Here is a 19,428-nt window from a genome sequence, read left to right on the forward strand (position 1 = left end):
CCGACGCCCCCCGTACACCATCACCACCACCATAGACGGAGTGGATAGGGACGAGTGAAACGACGCTTGCTCGTCCCCCTGCCACTCCTTTCCTCTCCTTTCCTCTTCTCCCCTCCTCCCCCCTCTCTCTAATTCTCGCCCTCTCGAGTTCCATCGGCGAGTCATACGTACACACCGGCAACAACAGACAAGAAACACACGCGGGCCTGAGCGTGCGGGGGCTTTGCCGTAGCCTGCACGTTGATACTCATTCCTTTCACAGCCCCCGTGTCACAGAGAACGAACTCTTCGCTTCCCCCTTCTACTTACACCGCCACCTCCGCTACTCACACTTCATACCGTCCACCCCCAGTCGCTGCTGTCTTGCGCGCGCGCTCTCTCTTTCGTATTGTGCGCGTTCTTCGCCTTCCTCGCCTCCGCTTCGCGGGTGATTTTCTGTTCCACAGAGAGCCGCTGACGGTGAAGGCGGCCCGGAGGACTCCTTGTAAAGCACCGTAGGGGAAGGGGGAACGGAGACTGAGAGGGACGGCGTAGTGGGCCTGCGCACGCGCTTCAGGGGGGCACCGCACGGGGCCACGCACACACACACACACACACACATACCGCTGCTCCTTTTTTGTGTTCACGCTTGGGTCTTCAGCAACCCAGAATGTGCACATCCCGTCCCTGCTACACCAGCACGTACAGCCACACCAATTCTTCATACCCCCCTTCTCTTCTTTTCTCGTCGAGAGAGAGGGAGAGAGAGAGACGCACACACGGGGAGACGCGTACGCCCGCCTCCCACACTCCCCTCGATACGATCCATTACCTTCACTCCTCTATCGCACTCTTCACTTCGCTGCGCGATCTACTCGTGGCCATTTTTCACTTCGACCACGACCGCCAATCACACAGCGTCACTCACATCGTTAAGAGCAACTCAACTTCCACCCGACCGAGCGTGCTCATCCACCAACTCATTAACTCACCCTCTCCCCCCTCCACTTTCTCCTGGCGTATGAGGGATGGATCAGCCGCGCATGTCGTCGACTTCGCTGCTTGTTGCATCACCAGTCATGTGTACGGCGACCCGTGTTATTAGCAGCAGTACAGCTGATCGCGAGGAGGTCACACTAGCCTCCGTGGCCTCTGGAACGTCTGCGCCCGGTGCGACGAGGTCGTCGACATCACTTCCAACGTGCTTCGTTTCTGAGGCGCGAGGCTCAAGCCCTACGCCGTCGACTCAGCTCTTGGCGGGCACGAGCAGCCTCTCGCGTGATTCGGCCTGGGCAACACCTGCGCCGAATTCAAACCACAGTAACCGTGACAGCAGTAGTAGTAGTCGTGGGTGCAGGCCCCTATCGCCTCCACTAGTGCAGATGACGCCCGCTTCTACCACAGCTACCACTACCGCCACCCTGCAGGTTACCCATTCGCAGCAGGTTTGGCGCGCCGGCTGTGAAATGGCGGCAATCACGTCCTACACTGGTGATGGCGTCAGCAGCGTTGCGGGTCCCTGCCACGAGGCGGAGGCGTGTAGAGGCTGTAGTACGATATATCGATGCAGCGAGCCGTCCGCATCCTCCTCGTCCTCATTTATCTCTGCCGCGGCCACCACCAAGGCTCGTGCACTTAGGTCGGAGCGGCGCCCTTCTTGTGTTGTTCGAGCCGAGTTAATGGACTCAGCCAGCCCAGGTGATGTACGGAGCAGGTGCTGTGTGAACGCGGCAGCAGTGCCGTTAACGGTGCGGGGATTAGCATCGAACAGTATTGACGTGCCGGCCGATATAACAGGAGCACCGCTATCAGACGAGCTAGTGTCAGTGGGAGTGCCGGTTCGCGAGCGCAGTGACCTTCATGCGGTATCACGGGTTGCTGAGGTGGACTCCATCGCGGTGACAAGAACTGCCACGAGCCCTACGTCTTCTTCACCTCTCACTCTAAGCGCACCCTTTCAGCTCCGTGACACCGGCACCTCCGATGTGCCGTGTTGGCAAATGAGCCCTGGGGAGGACGGCAGTTGCCCTGAAGGAGCCGAATACATCAACCTGCTCGAACTCCTCACTCGTGCGTCATCGACGCATGAGGGTCTCGACGCTGTATCCACCGACGAAGTCGTACCGCCTTTGCCTGGCATGGACACCGTGGCGCACGTGGAGGAGCCAGCAGCGTGCTCGCCGTCACCTGATGTGCCGCTCGACAACGCGCTGTCAGCCGTCCATATTCCCAAAGTTGGAAGCGTTTCGAGGAGCGACACAGTCGAACGTGCTGCCGTCAACAACCTCGAATTTGGTGAGCACAAACAAGCGCCTGTATTCCGCTCACTCTCGCTGCCACACGGGGTCATCGACGACGATGCGGCGCCACACACTGGACACGCCAAGGAGTGGCAGTCGGCGGTAGCAAGTAGCAGGAGCCAACACAACATCGCAGCAGCGCTGGCGTCGTCTGGAAGGACGGTGCAGGAGACAGGCAGTAACAGCAGTGATGGGCCATCAGTAATGCTGCTGCACAGTCTCGTCGCACCGCGACTGTCACCTTGGGGCACGCAGCTCGAAAGCCGCGGCGACGTGGGCAACGATGTCTCCGCTGAGTCGGCGCGGCCCACACCATTGCTTTCTCTGAGTGAGGCTCACCATAACGGCAGTGGCATGTTCGCCGGCAGACAGCTGCGCGCCGGGCCGTCTGGTACGGCGGCGACCACGTTTACCGACGTAGCGGCGCCAGCCTCCACCGCCGCAGTAGTACCGGCAACCGCGCGCAGTCAGTCGACCACCAGTAGCACACCCCTACTCGACTCGTTCCGCATCGTCCTCTCCCCATGCCCCAGCAGTATCGCGCCGTCCTTCTCGCTCGTGCCGTGCCCTTCAACGTCGCGGGTGTCGTCGCCGGTATCGATCTCAGCAAGAGTTGTGCAGCAGCGATGGCGTGGTCAGGTCCGGGCTGGGGATGGGTGTGGCACCTCTCCCCTCCCTGTCGCCGCCCATTCACTCGAGCTCGCTGGCGGGCGGGCTTTGGGATCTTGGCTCCCGCCACCCCTTGCCCATGCGGCGGAGACCTCGCGTAGCGGCAGAGTAGCCGGCGACGGGGCCTGGGGCGCGGTGCGTGTGACACCTCTGCAAGACTGGGAGCGTTCACCATGGCGGTGGTCAGGTGATGGAAATGGGGCAGATGAGGTTACCGAGCCGATGCCTCTCCACCCCACCTGCTGGGGCACCACAGCTAACCTGTCGGAGGACGTCTCTGGACTGAGGCGAGGGTGCATCAGTCCATCGACTCACGATGCGCCAGCGTACAGCGGTCCCCGCAGCAGTTGCAACCACGCGGCCACGCTGTCGCTTCGCAGTGGCCTTCCCCAGCCAAGGCTCGCCTCTCTCGACGCAACGCTACCGCCTGAACCTCGCCCGCAGCAGCTCCCCGACTGTGCCTGTAACTCTCTTGCTTTGGCAAACGCCGCCACAGAGGGCCTGTCGCGGGTTTCACCGGCAGCACACGCGTTGTCGTCGCCATCGCTGCCGCGGCAGGCCGAACCACTTCCGTTGCTGCGTCCAGACCACGGCCAGCGTGACGGCTCCTGCAGTAACGGCGCAGCGCCATGGACGCGAGACCTGCTTAGTCCCCCCGCGCCGCACATCACCGCATTCGCGCCCCCGACAGCGCTGCAGCACAGTGGTGACAGTGTCGGCCCTGGCACTCCAGCTGCTTCGGCTATTGCCGGAAGGTGTGGGGACACGTGCAACTTACCTTTGCTGACAACCGCAGCCACGACAAGCGTACTCGGTACTTCTGCCTCAGCATCGCCCTTGACCACGCGCTGGTCAGAATTCTACACACGCGCTGAACATGTGGGATGCACGCATCTTGGCCAGGTTGAGAGTGGAGATGTCTACAGAGCCACATCGTGGTCCCCCACACCTGTGATGACTGCATACCGCTACGACAGCAGTTTCCGCCTCTCTCCTACGGATGCGTCATCGTACTCGAGTAGCGCCTGGCGGTTGCCTGCGCAGCCTGCTCACTTCGCGACGACCGCCTCATCCCTGTTGCAGATCGGCTCCTTCACAGACATAGCCTATAGGTGCGTTGCGGACGAGGCGACGTTGACAACAGACGCGTCGCTCGCAGGAGCCGACGGAGAGGACTTTGTGTCAACTTGTTCGACGCCACCGCCGCGGGCGTCGCTTTCGCTCCTCTCGCAGCGCGTGCCGGGGTGCACTTCGTCAAGCAGGAAAGAGGATGTGTGCCTGTGGCACGCAACGGCGACCAGTGCACGAATGCTGACACGGACATCTTCTAGTCGGCCCCGTGGCAGCCCGTTGGCCGGTGCAATGAAGGCATCGACCGAGTCATTGTGGTCCCCGTCACTCTGCACGTCCCCCACAGCAGTGACAGCCGTCGGCGACTTGGGGAGCAAAGGAGGAGTTGGGCATACGTGCAGCCGAGGCAGAGGACCCTGCTGCTCTGACGCGGTGTACGCGGCTTCTGCGGACAGCGACGGCCTCGTGCACTTCGGGGTGGAGTCGGAGCTCTGTGGGCTGCAGCGCGATGTGAATGCGAAATTGCCCTTCTCAGGCAGCTTGAGCAGCGCCCTCCTCACGTCCACCGGGGTTGCTCTTGAAGTGCATCAGCAAGCTCCCCCTACCATGCTTTGCGTTGACAGCGAGCGTGGCGGAGCGGATTGTAATGACGTGGGTAGCTCCAGTGTCTACGTGCCATCCGCACTGCTACTGGTGCCGCCTCCGCCGTTGGTGGCCCTCCCTGCACACTGGTGCTCCTTTTCGATAGCCTCTCCCCGCGGCGGCGACTTGACGACACCAACGGTGGCCATCCGCACTGCTGACACCACAGCGACAACCTCTGCCTTTTACACCTCGTCGCCACGGCGGCCCTCGCCGGTGCCGTCCATCCCTGAGCAGACTGCCCTCCTGGCAGCGTCCATGGCCATGAACGAGTCTCTGGTCGAAGGCGGAGGAGTGGCTGCAGCACTGACAAAGGGTGATTATGAGGCTGATATGTTCGCGACGCTCGACGCACCAACTGACGTCACCGTCGTTTCTGCCGAAGGCGTGTCCTCACTGTTGCCCACGTCGTCGTCTGCCGTGTCTCCTGCTACGCAGTTCCAGTGCGCCTTCAGCTCGCTGCGTGGCTGTCGAAACAGACAAGAGGATAGCGTCATGCTGGTAGCCAACCTACCGGTGCGCATGCGTAGTAGCGCCATCGCAGTGCCGAGCACTGAGGCTGCGCATACGGCACCTGCGTCAGCTCGAGAGGGCAGCGGAGCGAGTGCCCGAAGTCCACCCGGGGCAGTGGGTGAACACACGCAGTGGGCCGAGGAAGACTCGATCGCCGCAACAGCGGTGACGCAGCACATCTCCAGTGAGCAAGATGAGGTCGTCTTTGCTTGTTTTGGCGTCTTTGACGGTCACTGCGGCGACGCTGTTGCGTCGCTGGCCTCGCAGTTCTTTCCGGAACACTTCGAGCACGCCGTGAAGACTTATCAGAGGCAGTGGGAGCAGGACCAGCGAGATAGCAGAGGTGCGTCTCGTGGTGCAGGCAGCTTCGCGCAGCTGGGGAAGGAAGTCCTCGGGAGCTGCGACTGCCGCCCAGAAGGGCCCGTAGCGGAGGAGCTGCGTGGCCATCGCGAGGCAGCGCCGATGGAGGCAGTGAAGTTTCAGCGAATCGTGAGCGCTGCCCTTGTGCAGGCACTGGTGCACCTTGACCTGACGTTGTACAACGTCCTGCATCGCGATGCACACGGCCCCTCCGTCCAGCGTCGCGATGCAGGGTCAACGGCAAGCGTGGCAGTGTTTTTCAAGCTTCCGACTGCAGCTGCGTCGTGCCATAGCGACGCGAGAGAGGTGGCGGGCAGCTGGGCGAATGGCACATCGCTGTTGCCCACGGGCAATGGTGATGCGCCGTCAGACAGCGGTGGCTCTGCCGCCACTCGCCCACCTGGAAGGCAGGAAGAACCATGGAAGCAAGGGGAACATTGCGAGGCACCCACATCACCGATGCCGGCTGCACAGGCAGGGGACACGTATCGACTCTGCATCGCAAATTTGGGCGATAGCCGTGCCATTATCGGCAATCTGCAGACAGGCGAAGTTCTGCTCCGAACCACTGACCACCGCATCTCCACCTACCCATCCGAGGCAGCCCGAATCCGGGCTGCCGGCGGCGTAGTGGAGCTTGACCGCATAGACGGCAGCCTCGACGTCACGCGAGGGCTCGGGGACTACCGATACAAGGTTGAGCCGGGGCAGTGGTGGGACTCCACTGCTGCAACAGCCGAATCCTCCGCGACGGGTATGCCTGCCAGTGCGTCATCGGCGTTGCTCGCGGTCTCTGCTGCAGCCGCTGCCGTCACGTCGTTGTCATCCCACGCTGAGGTCGTCGCGGGGTCGTTGCCAACTGCGAATACGCCACGGCGCAGCGATGCCTCCGAGGACGCCCTCGTGATGAGGGAACTGCGCTGGCCGTCAAGCTCGAGTACAACGCTTCGGAGTTTGATGAGCGACGACGTCGATGGTGGCGGAGCTACGCTGGGGGACTCGCAGCGTGCGAGCAATGTGGGATGCACTGATGGCGAGGCGCAGTCGGTGTCTGCGCCCCTATCACAGGAATTGCCTCCATCCGACTCTGCGGAAAGGATGGGGGATGCTCATACGATACAAGAAGAGGGTTCGCAGCAGAGACTGGCTTCTAGCTCTCTGCCGCCCCTCTCGCCATCCTCGCCGCTCTCCTCGCGGCCTACGTATGCGTCGGCATCGGCTGTCGCACTGACCAGCAACGCCGTAAGCAACATCGCCGACGTGTACGAGTGGGAAGTCCACCGCGGCGAGGTGTTGATCATCGGCTCCGACGGCGTCTGGGACCGCATGACACCCGAGGACGTGCTTTCCTTTGTGCGACGTGAGCTGCTTACAGCAGAGCAGCAGCCCAAAGCGGCTGCGGGAAATTTGATTCACCGTAACGACACGCCAGTGGAAGCGTCCAATGGCGTGAGGCTGAGGGCATGGAAATCGCCAGGGCTTGATAGGGCGGGTCCAGAGGTATCGGGTGCAACCGGGGCACCGCTGGTATTTTTCAGCGAGACGCTCGAGGGCACACCGCCGCGGCAACAGTCGCCGTGCCACCAGCAAAGGCGTACGAGTGCCTGCTGTTACCCTGCTGGGCTGCTCTGCACCCCAGATGGCAGCGGTGCGGCCTCGTACGACCAAGACGACGCCGCGAATTTGCTGGAGAGTACGACCGGCAGCGCGCCATGTTTGTTTGCTGTGCAGGCGGCGGCGCGGCGGTTAACGGAGCATGTCGTTAACAACCTCTTCGGCAGCGACAACACCTCCGTCGTGGTGGTGGCATTTGACTGACGAGAGGTGGGTGAAACACCCAAGCTCTCTTTCTCTCTCTCTGTGTGTGTGCGACATCGGCTTTGAAAGAGTTGGATCGGCGAGCGGGAAGACCCTGCTGGGCTGCACTTTCCTTCTCCGCGTACACACCGCACTCCCCCCCTGCCGTGCGTAATGATGGGGATCCTCTACATTTCTGTTCTGTTCTTCTTTCCGTTCCCCACGCCCCTGCACGGAGACGCTCATGCAGCCAAGCATGCGCGCAGGGGAGGGAGCGGGAAGAGAAGCGCACGGATGTGCGAAACATGACTCCCGCTGGGCACTGAGGACGGCCTTTGGTTTCTCTCCTCTTTCTCTTCCCACTTGTGTGTCTCTCTCCCACCACCTCCGCCATCCTCTGTGGTGTGCGCTACCCTGAAGGTGTGTGCGCCTGTGCGTGTGTGTGTGTGTGGGGAGGAGGGGAGGAGGGGAGGGGTGGGGGTGCCGGCTGTCTGCTTTTCCCGGGGTGTAGTGCTGCATCTGAGCGCATCATAACCCCCTCCCTCCCTCCCTCCCTCCCTCCCTCCCCGCCCACCGTTACCACTCGCCTGGACGGCCTCGACGTCAGCGGTATTACCGTACATGTCTCACCCTGCCTCGCTGTTTCTCTCTCTCCCCCTCTCTTATTCATCTTTGCGTCACGGCCCCGCCTAATACCTCCGACGCACTTCCTTCAGCTCCTTTCCCTCCTCCTCCCCCGGTCGGCCGTCTGCGCAGGGCAGATATACACGCGCGGTTGCGGTCAAGCGGCTACTTGGTTGAGCGGCACGCTACACTCACACTCACTCACACTCACTCACACCCGTATACCGGAAAAAGTGGGTACGTCGTGTGTGTGTGTGTGTGTGTGTGTGGGTGTGACTGTTGCTGGAATGCCGCTACGAATATCCCCTCTTGGTACTCTCTCAAAGCCTCTCCCCAGCTGACGTGCCGTCGCGCCTTCATTCCCCCGTCTCTCTCTCTCTCTCTTATCACAAGCGCCTTCATGGACTACGAGGCCGCGGCGACGCGCCTTTCCTCGCCCACTGTGTTCACCATCCTCCGCGCGGCCTTCTCCGGCGCTAGCGACGACGAGGCCGGTACTTTAGCAGCAGCGGTGCGAGCCCCCTTCTGGGGCGGTTTTTGGGTCGCCTTTGCGCTCGCTTTTGCGTCACTTTTGCTGATGAAGGGCTTCATGATGTCGCTGTTCCGCTGGCCGGCGGAGAAGTGCCGGCAGATGTGCAGCCTCGCCGCTACGGGTGAGTCGGTGAAGATGGCGCTCGTCGTGCGAAAGGATCTCAAGATGAGAAACGGCAAGATTGCCGCACAGTGTGCGCACGCCGCGGTGGGGGTGATTGAGGAAATCCTGGCCTTCAAGTCAGCAGGGGCGACTAGCCCGCAGCCTGCCCTCAACCCTGTGTCCACTGCGTGGGTTCAGTGGTATGACGCATGGCACGCCAGCGGCTCTTCCAAGGTTGCTCTGCAGTGCTCTGATGAAGCTGCCATGATGGCGCTGGCGAAGCACGCGCGGCAGGTGAACTTGCCTCACTACGTCGTCCGCGACGCCGGCCGCACACAGGTGGCGGCCGGTAGCAAGACTGTCGTGGCCGTCGGACCGGGACCCAGGAGTTTGGTAGACGAGGTGACGAAGCAGCTGAAGCTGCTGTGATGGAGTGCAGACGTGTAGATGTGCGTGTGCGGCGCTAGTTTGACTTGAGTTATCGCAGGTCTCGTGGATATCGTGGCAGTGGTGGTTTCGAAGAGCGGCTGCGGCGACCCAGACGCAGGCGCGATGCCCAAGGAAAGAGAAGAAGAAGCAGTGCGCAAGCAGGCGAGTTGGTCAAGTGAAGCGGAGCGCAATGGTGGCGTGTCTGGACAGAACGTCGCTCTCTCCTGCAGGGCGTGGGTGTACTCTCTCCTCTTCGTCCTCTCTCTCTCTCTCCCTCTCCCTCTCCTGCGTTGTACTGAACCAGGTGCACGTACGCAGAGGGAAAAACCGGCGCGCAGCCCGTCGTTGAAGACTCTCTGTGCGTGTACATGCTCGACCTCACCGCTTCCTGGCTTCCTCTTCTCTCCGCTCTCGTTGTGTCTGCCTCGTTGTGCCCTTCACCATGTTATTCCTGCCTCCCCATTGCCCTGCTCTTCAACTGGCACTGCCGCCAGCTGCATCCTCATTTTCTTCACCTCACTACTATCAACCATGACTCAGAAGTTGCTCTTGGCGGAGGGCCTTGACCTACTGCGCCAGTGTGAGCAGCGCGAGTACGATGTGGATCAGGCCAAGCTCCGCATCAGCAGCAACAGCCGCTACCGCGGCGAGCTTGGCCGACTGCTGCAGAACTACGACGCAGTGTACCAGCAGTACGTGCGTGGGCTTCAGATCCTCAACTATGTGCGCCACACCGCCCTCGCAGACACGAATCCCAAGAGCGCACAGTACTCCAAGAACCTGTCAGAGTTCTGCGCTGCCAAGATCACGGCGTACATTACACGGTGCTACAACATTATTCGGAAGACAGACAACATCCTCGTGCCCTTCGAGGAGATTGACCTCATCAGTAAGGAAGGCTACAGGCCGGAGGAAACGCTCTACCTGCAGGACGGCAGCACGTACCCCCTCTCGCGGAAGGAGAAGGTCATGGCAAAGGAGTTCACGCTCATGGCTGGCACGTACGTCCTGGTGCTTAAGAACCGTGACGACTACACGCTGGCGGCGCCAGATGTGGACGTGAAACTCACCGTGCTGCCTCCGCGCGGAAGCGGCCTTGAGTCGTCGCGTGTGGAGCTGAAGTTGCCGTGCCAGTGTGGATGGCGAAAGGTGGTGGGCTGCGTAGATGCATCGACTGTGCAGCTGGAGATTCGCTACAGCGGCATCCGTGATGCGCACGTTGACGTGCTCTTCCAGAAGTGGTGCGCCGTAGAGGAAATCGGTCGATCTGGCGGCGCTGGTGGCGCGGCGGGTGGCCCCGGCCCGGCGCTGTCGCCGTTGATCTTTGATAACGGTGGCAAAGATTTTGATGGTAAGACGACGTCCAACCCGAACGACGGCGCTGCGGGCGGCTTCGGTAACCGCCTCTGCCCGCTCCCCAATGTGTCAGGAAACGGTGTAGGGGCGCCGGCGTACCAGCAGCAGCAGCAATGGGTGAACCAACTTCCCCGCCTGCCGGACGATGAGCTGGCGACGCTGGCGAATTACAACGTACCCTCTTCGAACCTACCAACAGTGCCAAACCACCTCGCCACTGGCAGCGGAGCTTCTGCTGCTACTTCGTCCGCGACTCTTGCCTCAGCCGAGGATCCGTGGGCAACGCTTGCCAGTCTGAACGTTCCTCACACGTCAACGACGTGCGGCGCGCCGAATGCGGCGTCCGTCATGCAGGTACCAGACCCGCTGAAGGTGAATCCGGTCGGCATGACATGTCGCCAGCGCCTCGACAAGATTCACCAGTTAAGTGCATTGGGTCGTTCACATGGTGCAGTGCAGTGTGGGCTTCCAGGCGGACGGCTACCCTCCTGTAGTTCCGTTAGTGACCTTCACATTCGGAAAAAATCTACCAGCAGCTTGCCTAGCCCCGTCATGGCTCGCTGTTCCGGCTGCGTTGTATAGATGGGGTGTTGCCGCAGGAAGGCGACGACGAGAAGCGTGGTGGTGTAGTTGCCAAGCCCGGCATGGTAGGGATCATGCATCCCCCGCCGTATTCTTTGCGGAAAAGCCGAGCAGCCTGCAGTCTGCCCTCGGGTGTGCGGCTGGGAGGACTGCAGGCTGTTCGGCGGACAGGCTGGGGCGAGCGCTGGGCCGAAGAGACATGCGACCATGATCAAGCTTGTGCAAGCTCACTACACATCGTGTCGTCGATTCAGCGACTATGCGCAGCCGCCTAGTGCTTCTCTGCCTGCGCCGTGCTGCAGTGGTGCCGAGCGTAATCCTCGGCCTGTGCTGCGCTGCATGCAGCGGCGTTGCAGTGGGGCTGAACAGCGCCAGGCGGTGGTGCTCGACCCGGTCGCTTGGCATGGCCGGGGTACAGCAGCGGCATGGGTGACCTTTAACTGTGCGCGTATGCGTGCTGATGCGCTCGCGATGGAATGGGCGCGTTGAAGGAATAACAGAACACTTCTCTCTTCGCTTACCACAATGTCCATCGTGTTGTTCGTGTGCCCGTCTTTTACTCTTTCTCAGGTGCGGTGCGTACGTGGATGTGCAGTGGCTGGCGAGCGACGATGATGCTGAGGTCCATGCGACACGTGTGCCTCTGTATGCGCGTGTGTTGTTTCCACCTTCCCACCTTCTTTCTCTCTCTGTCTATCGCCCTCTTGGCCGCTTGCTTGCCTGCCCCCCCCCCCCCCCCCCTTCTCTCTCGTCTCGTGCTGTGTACTGTGTCAGCCTTGGTATGCTACTCACTGTGTACGCTGTGAGACTAATCTGGAGCGGGTGAGGAGGGTGGGGAGGGGAAGGGTCGAAGAGGAGGAGGAGGAGGCTGGAATGAGCAAGCGGGCGCACCGGAGCTGACAGGAGAAGGGTGTGCCACACATAGGCACGCACGCACGCACATGAATGTGGCTGCCCCCTTTTTCGCCGAGAAGTGTTTTTTATATGGTTTGCTCTCCTCCTCCTCTCCGATCTTCGTGTTGTGTATTTGGCCATGTTTGCCTTGCGTCGCTTTCGCTGGTCTCCATAAGCTTCCTTTTCTCTTTCAGCGTCTCCCCTCCTCTCTCTCTCTGTGTGTGTGTGGGCGGGTAGGTGTGTATGCCTGCCTGCCTCCCTGTGGGCGTCTACGCGCGTGAGGGGGGAGGGGTAGGAGGGGGGCGTTCGTTGCCATCTGCGATGGTGCACCACTGTGGTGCGCGCTGTGTCTTTCCTCTCGTTTGTGCTCTTTCGCCGCCGGCGTGCTGAGTCGAATGTTGCCTTCGCTCCTCTTCTCGGTATGTCTGCTGTGGCGTTTTCCATCATTCTTCCGCTTCTTCTTGTTGCCCAAGCCGCATCGCGAGTGCGTTGACGGCTGTGGACACAGAGTTGATTTGCGTGGGCGGCAAAGCGAAGTCCACCGAAACTCACTGGGACAGACACACGCGTGTGCTCGAGACACAGAGGGAGGAGGGTGGAAGAGGGAGCGAGCGTCCGCCCCATGCCATCACAGCGCGTAGAAAAGGCCCCGCAGCAGCAGTGGCAAACCACCTCCCCAATCAGCAAGATGTGACGTGACGCTGTAGAGCAGCAACGCCCGCTCTCCCTTCCCCCGCTGCCTCTATGCCACAGCGCTTTGCTAAGTTGTCTTCTCCCGCGCGAGAGGGTGGGCGCTACAAGGAAACTGACGGTCCAAGGAGGACAAAGCAGAGGGAGGGGTAGAGGGTGTGTGTGTGGGTGTCGGAGCCCTCCCCTCTCTCTCTCTCTTCCCCTCTCGCCGTGTTTCTCTATGGCACGCCCCCCCCCCCCCCCCCCCCACTCGCCTCGCCTCACATGTCACACAAACGCCATGCCGGGGTGTCTTTCTGACTCGCCGGTAGCCTCGTCCCCCCTCCCCCCTTCTTTCCACGCTGACATCCAGCCTCTGCTCTGGCTTAGCTTTACCCGTCTTTCGCTCCTTCTCTGGTCGTCTGGCCTCCCTCGTCCGTGGCACACCCACACCCACACCCACACACACACACACACACACACACATGCACGCGCACATTGTCCACCTGGTGCTCGACAACCCTTCTGCTCAATCGCACACCCCAACTCGACCATAAAGTGCTCGGCAGAGGTAGCAGGGGATCGCTCCTACGGCATTAACACACCCTTACGTCTACACGAACGAGCACACGCCCATGCGCTGGCACAAACCGCTTCTTCCCCTCTCCGCTCTCTTATCGCCAGGCCTCTCTCCTTCTTATCCCCCACCCTTTACCATTTCACGCCAATGACAGCCACCCTTGCCTCCCCAGCCTCCATGGTTGCCACCACCAGCGTGGCGGCGACGGCGGCTGCGTCACGGCTCTTCACACCACTTCGGGTTGGGCGGCATATTCAGCTGCCGAATCGCTTCTACATGCAGCCCATTTACCTCAACATGGAGAGTGAGCTCAAGTGGTACAGCGACGAGCACATGGCCGCGATGGCCGCCTTCTTTGGCGAACGGGCGCACTACGGCGCGAAACTGATGGTGGTCGGCGGCCTCGGTACTTCGAGACTCGGCCGGTGGAAGAAGGATGCGCTGATGTTAGGCACCTTCGATGCCGCCAAAGCGCTCTCGCGTGTGACGAGAGTTGTGCACAGCGAGGGCGGCTACGTGCTCGCCCAAGCCTTCCACGCAGGCCGCGCTGCCCGCAAGCGCCACTTTGTGTCGGCCACGTCGACACCGTCGCCGGTGCAGCCGGTGCGAAACACGCACCCGTACCGGATACCCGCCTTCATGGTGAACTACGTGGTGTCCGAGTACGAGCGGTTTGCGCGGCTGGCGGAGGATGCTGGCTTTGACGGGGTCGAGATCCCCGTCAGCGAGGGCAGCCTCCTCCACAACTTTCTCTCCTCCGCTGTAAACACGCGGAACGACGCCTTTGGCGGGTCGTTGGAGCGCCGACTCGAGGTGACGGTGCGAGTGCTCGAGACCATCAAGAACTCCCTTGCGAACCCCGACCGCTTTGTCGTCTCACTGAGGCTGTGCCTGCACGATCTGAAGCCCGGCGGCACGTCGATGGCGGAGACGCTGCAGGTGGCCGAAGTACTTGCCAAGAGCGGCCGCATCGACCTCTTGAACACGAGCGTCGGCATGCACGACTCGCCAGTGCAGACGCTGTCGGCCTACGTGCCACATGGCGCGTTTACGCGCTCCTGTCAGCTGCTGAAGGAGCGGCTGACGGAGGTTGGCGCGGTGGGTGTGCCTGTGGTTGCGTCGCACCGTCTGCACACGATCCAGCTCTCCGAGAGCCTGCTTGAGAAGGGGGTGTGCGACATGGTCGGCGTGGCGCGGCCGCTTCTCGCGGACCCGCAGTACATCTCCAACGCAGCAGCGGGGCGCAGCGAGGACAGCATCCCGTGTATCGGGTGCAACCACTGCATCAACCGACTCTACAAGCACCAGCGCATCACGTGTGCGTTGAACCCCATCACTGGCTACGAGCTCCAGCGTGGGTGGAAGCCTGCCAAGTACCGAAAGTCGGTCGCTGTTGTCGGAGCTGGCGCGGCAGGCGTGACGTGTGCGCTGACGCTGTGGCGCCGTGGCCATGACGTCACACTTTTCGAAAAGGAGAGCGTCATTGGTGGCCAGCTGAACCTTGCGAAGCGAGTGCCTGGCAAGGAGAACTACCAGGCAGTGCTGGAGTACTGGACGCGGCAGCTGCGGCAGTCCTCTATCAACGTGCGCCTCAACACTGAATTCACCCGCGAAGAGGTAGCTCGCAACCACCAGTTTTTCCACGCTGTTGTCATGACACACGGTTCGGTGCCACGCCGCATCTCGTCCCACGTCTTCCCCGGCGCATCCGAGTGCCCGCTCGTCGTGCCCTTCCATCGCATCTTGGACGGCAGCGTCACGGCTGGTCGCCGCGTCGTCATCGTCGGCAACGGCGCCATCTCGCACGACGTCGCCTCCTTCTTGCTGCACGACCCCCGCGTCTCGCGCGAGATCTCGCTGTACCTGGACGAGTGGGGCATCAACCTCGAAGACGGCAGCTTGCTGGAAAGTCCGGAACAACGGATGCCGCGCAACAACCGTGTGGTCACCATCTTCAACAAGGCGGACAAGGATGCGGACCTTTCGCGAGGTTGGGGCTGGACGCAGAAGCTGTGGATCAAACACCACGAGAGCACCGTGGTGAAGCACGGCATGATCGAGAACTTTGACGCCAATGGGGTGCACATCTCCATACTGCCACCGGACAGCCGCAAGCTCTTCGTGCCGTGCGATACCGTCGTGTGGTGTATTGGCATGCTGCCGAACATCACCTATGGCACGTGGATTTACGAGTGGATGAAGGACGGCGCGAAGGTGCGGGGCGAAATGGTCGGTGACTTTAGCCTCTACACGGCCGGCTCGTGCCGCGACAGCTACACCGGCGACGGACACGGTGAAGAGGACCTTCTGCAATGCGTCCACGAGGGGTACGAAATTGGCTACAAAATATGAGGGGGGCAGTGCGATGGCCCTGGAGGTGGCGGCGTCGTGGTCTCTCTCGGATGGTCATGATCGTCACAGCTTTTTGTGCCTCGTGTCGCTCACTCGCTCTTAGCCTGCCTGCATGTGGGGGTGGTGGGTGGGTGGGGGCCTCTTCAGTGGGTTATGTGCGGAGAAGAGAGGGAAGGGTGAGCTCGCTGCACCGATGCGGCGCCATCACAGGCATCCTACGCAAGCACACGCCGCCCACAGCGACAAGGCTGCATGGGGTTCGAAGTGAAATGGGGGAGGGGCGAGTGAGAGAGAGAGAGGCCCAGGAGCGGCGGCAGACCACGCAACTGCATTAGGGAGAGAAAGAGGAAGGGTCGATATGCCTGGGATCGCGTTACTTGTGTGTCGCCTGATGCTCGATCGCTGTCCCTCGCCTTCCCCCCCCCCTCCCTCACCCCCACACACCTCCAGCAACCACCAAAGATAGTATTCAGCAGGATCTGGCGCACGGGCATGCGAGTGCGATTCACGAGGAGTCAGAGAATGAGGGAAAGAGACTCATCACCGTAGGTGGTGTATCGCTAGGAGGTAGCATCGACCACGTGGCAACACGTGGGTGGGTCTCTCCCGATTCCTTTCATCAATGCTCCCCGCCCGTGTGCTTGCACTGACGCACAGGCCAACAGCGGCGTTGCTGCGTCACTCCTTCCCCACTTGTGCACATCGCCACCGCCTACCCTCCATTGTTTCTGCGGATCAGTAGGCATCGGAGAGGCGCGCTCACGCTCGTTGTCATTTCCACTCGTCCCTGTCTCTCTGTCTCTCTGTCTCTCTGTCTCTCTGTCTCTCTGTCTCTCTGTCTCTCTGTCTCTCTGTCTCTCTGTCTCTCTGTCTCTCTGTCTCTCTGTCTCTCTGTCTCTCTGTCTCCCTCTCTTGCCTCTGTGCATGTTCGGCGTGGTGGGCAGGGACTGGAGAGCAGCGCCAATACTTCTCATCCCTCACTCGCCTACCCACGAATACACATCGAAGGGGAAGAGTGAGAACGCATATCCACACGTGGTGCGCCATATTACGTCTCCGTGCCTCCTCCTCCCTTCCCGCAGCTGACCATCCCCAATCACTCAACAGTTTTCCCCCTATCCCACCCCCCTCCTCCTCCTCCTCTGCTCGTGTGTCCTTCTCTACTTTGGAAAGCACTTAAAGTCCTCACCAACCCCTGGACGCACGGACCCGCAATACGCAACTCGCGTCGCGCATTTTATCAGGATTCGGTGTGCACTGCAGGCACTCCAACTGGCCTATATTGTGTTTCACTCTTCATTTTGTATATCGACCCCCTTCCCCCTTCCTCGTCCTCGAGGGGTTCGCTGCCGTCTTCGTATTCTCTGCGCTCCCCTTCCCTCTCTGGTGTATCGTTGCTCTGCTCTCATCATCGTTGTTGTCACCGTTGCCGACATTCACCAGTACGCGTGCGTGGGCTATACACACCTCCCTCTGTCTCTCCGTCGGTGAGCGCCCCCACTCCCTCCCCCCTCGGTGAGCCTGGGTATCGTTGCTCAGGGCTGAAGCATCCGTGGATTCTTTCTCACCTCTTGTCGCTCTTTTTAGGGGCACATCACCACACACGCACCTTCTCGCGGGTTGCAGAGCTGTGATGCGCTGCATCCATCGTGCTGCGAAGCGTGTCACATGTCGCTCTTCTCTCTGAACGCATCATCGCTGCCGGTGCCGGCGTTAACGTGTTCACAGGAGTGGGGTGGTGCCTCTACAGGTGTCTCGCTCCCGATAACACCGCCGTGTGTCGCACGTCGCATATTGCCTCTCTTCCCGGTGCCGGGCTGTCACGTGTACGACGCCTACCGCAACTGCTTCCAGTACCGGCCAGATGTGCAACGGAAGCTCATCGAAGCAGCGCAGCGATTTGAGAGACGCCGGCGGCACCGCACTGGCCAAAACGCCGGAGACAGCGCCGCTGCAACTGTGGAGGCGGATGCGGCGGCGCTGAGCAAGGCAGACGTAGCAGTGGATCGCATGTCTTGTCGTTGCGCACTGGATGCGACGAAGCTGTTTGCCACCCTAGAGGACATGCCGAACCCGCCTCTGCCGCTCTCTCGCTGCGAGCTGCACGAGGTCCTTCTCGCGCTACCGCCATCCTGGCAGAACTACCCGTGGCGGCTGTGCTTTGACACCGCCACCGACGGATTCAGCCTCTCCAGCCTTTACCGCCGCATGGAGGTTGTGGAGGCGAAGCAGTCGCAAGTAAAAACCGTCACTTTTGGGCTATTCTTTGCGCACTCTCGCGAGGATGCCACGCGGCTGAACGCGAGTCTGACGGACAGCCTCTCGGCCTCGTCGGCGAAAGCTTCTTGTATTATGTCGCCAGGGATCAGCGGCACGCCTCATTCATTTCGTGAGGCGCACCGCCCTAGAAGAATGCGGCACGGCGCTGCCCACGACACGCCGCCGCACTGTGTGCTTGGCTGCTTTACTCCTGAAGTGCCGTGCCTCGGTCGCCACACCGCTAACATATACTTTGGCTCCCCCGATACGTTTGTCTTTCGGCTGGATCAGCTGAGCTGCACGCCGTCACGTGGGGCGTGGATGGCGACGGATATGAAGAGGCGGCAGCAGCAAGAGGAGCAACAACACCCGCAGCGAGGTAGTAACGTAGCGGATACATTGGACAGTGAATCTCTGAAGCGCTCTGCAGCTGACCCTCACACCAGTGCCTCGGGCACTGCCGCCACCGCACTCGCTGCCGCACCAGCCTACGGTTACGCTAGGCTCGCCGTCGCCGATGACGGCGATGCAGGAGTGCCGGTGCCGATGCCGAGCCGGATGACCATTGAGCACCCCTTGTGCCCGACGCGCACTGCCGAGAAGCCGACGATGAACTCGGCGCTACTTCTGTCGGCAAGCGAGCCAGCACTGTTGCGGAATTCATCGCCGCCACGGACAGACCCTGTTTCACTAGGCCACGCGGTTGGCATATCCAGGGCCTTTGACGCCCCTGGGGCCGTCTTTTCATCTCCGGAGAGTAGACGGCGTTGGCCGCTACGCCCTGCGCGGCCGGCTCGAGTGGTGCCGCTGGCACCACTGCTGGAGAAGTTTACCTGGTGCGGCCACGCAAATAATAAACGATTCGTCGTCTGCAACTCGCACTTCTTCGCCATTGGCGGCGGCAAGAACGGCGCGGCGTTGTACGTTGATGAGACGCTGCAATACGGCACGAGCAGCCTCTGGTGCGAGACCTTCAATGCACCGTGTCTCTTCAACCCGCGCGTGGGCGGTGCCAAAGCCTCACCCGCTTTGTCGTCGATACTGTCGTTCAGTTCTGGAGACAATGGCCCCTGCGACGACCACATCACTGCTAGGGGTGGATCTGCGCGCCTGACCAGCGGCCTGCCGCATATTGAGTTCACAATCAGCCGCGTTGTGTGGTTCAGCCTCACAGAAGACAAGCGGAATCGCCGGACCATGCGTGCAATCGATGCATTGCTGACTTGTGAGGAGGCGCAGCGCTGCGGCTGTGGGCGTTGTGGCGGGGATGGCGACAATGACGCCACCTCTTTCGATCCGCTGTCGACAGCCGCGACGATGGCTGCGGTGCCGCCATCCGCCTCGACGTTTCTACACCGTTGTGATTTGCTACCGTGTGCGGTGCCAGTGTGATGAGAGGGCCCACCGCGCGTCTGGCAACTCCACGAGGGGGCGAGAAGAGGGCACACACGCGCGCATCTTCTTCCAAGCGCTCCTGCGCGCACGAAGACGGGGCACAACACAGTGGCCTACACGACTCCCTTTACTTTGTTTTTCTCTCGTAAAGGCTGGGGCCCCCACCACACCAGCGCTTCCATCACTTTTCTGCTCTTGCATGTGTGCATATATGCGTGCGTCTCGGTTCAGCTGGACTGCAGTGCACCGGAACGGGAAGACCCAACGCAGTGAAGCAGAAGTTGATCAAACAAGCCGTCCTCCTTCTCCTTCTATGCCCCCCC

The 19,428-nt window shown here is 61.2% G+C and overlaps 5 protein-coding genes across 5 annotated transcripts; all 5 read left to right on the plus strand.

The window, feature by feature from the left end:
- Positions 1-1,007: 1,007 nt before the first annotated feature.
- On the plus strand, positions 1,008-7,352 carry LBRM_06_0880 (conserved hypothetical protein; the record flags this gene model as incomplete). The annotated part of the gene is made up of 1 exon (XM_001561972.2): positions 1,008-7,352. One exon carries the CDS (start codon positions 1,008-1,010, stop codon positions 7,350-7,352), a length of 6,345 nt encoding a protein of 2,114 aa, XP_001562022.2.
- A 1,003-nt stretch (positions 7,353-8,355) lies between these two features.
- LBRM_06_0890 (conserved hypothetical protein) lies at positions 8,356-9,018 on the plus strand (the record flags this gene model as incomplete). The annotated part of the gene is made up of 1 exon (XM_001561973.1): positions 8,356-9,018. One exon carries the CDS (start codon positions 8,356-8,358, stop codon positions 9,016-9,018), a length of 663 nt encoding a protein of 220 aa, XP_001562023.1.
- A 531-nt stretch (positions 9,019-9,549) lies between these two features.
- Positions 9,550-10,956, plus strand: LBRM_06_0900 (conserved hypothetical protein; the record flags this gene model as incomplete). Its single annotated transcript, XM_001561974.1, has 1 exon — positions 9,550-10,956. The coding sequence occupies one exon, from the start codon at positions 9,550-9,552 to the stop codon at positions 10,954-10,956; it is 1,407 nt and encodes a 468-aa protein (XP_001562024.1).
- Positions 10,957-13,246: 2,290 nt separating this feature from the next.
- Positions 13,247-15,451, plus strand: LBRM_06_0910 (2,4-dienoyl-coa reductase-like protein; the record flags this gene model as incomplete). The annotated part of the gene is made up of 1 exon (XM_001561975.1): positions 13,247-15,451. The coding sequence occupies one exon, from the start codon at positions 13,247-13,249 to the stop codon at positions 15,449-15,451; it is 2,205 nt and encodes a 734-aa protein (XP_001562025.1).
- A 1,668-nt stretch (positions 15,452-17,119) lies between these two features.
- LBRM_06_0920 (conserved hypothetical protein) lies at positions 17,120-19,102 on the plus strand (the record flags this gene model as incomplete). Its single annotated transcript, XM_001561976.2, has 1 exon — positions 17,120-19,102. One exon carries the CDS (start codon positions 17,120-17,122, stop codon positions 19,100-19,102), a length of 1,983 nt encoding a protein of 660 aa, XP_001562026.1.
- Positions 19,103-19,428: the final 326 nt, after the last annotated feature.

Source organism: Leishmania braziliensis, chromosome 6, assembly GCF_000002845.2.
Source record: "Leishmania braziliensis MHOM/BR/75/M2904 complete genome, chromosome 6".
NCBI lineage: Eukaryota > Euglenozoa > Kinetoplastea > Trypanosomatida > Trypanosomatidae > Leishmania > Leishmania braziliensis.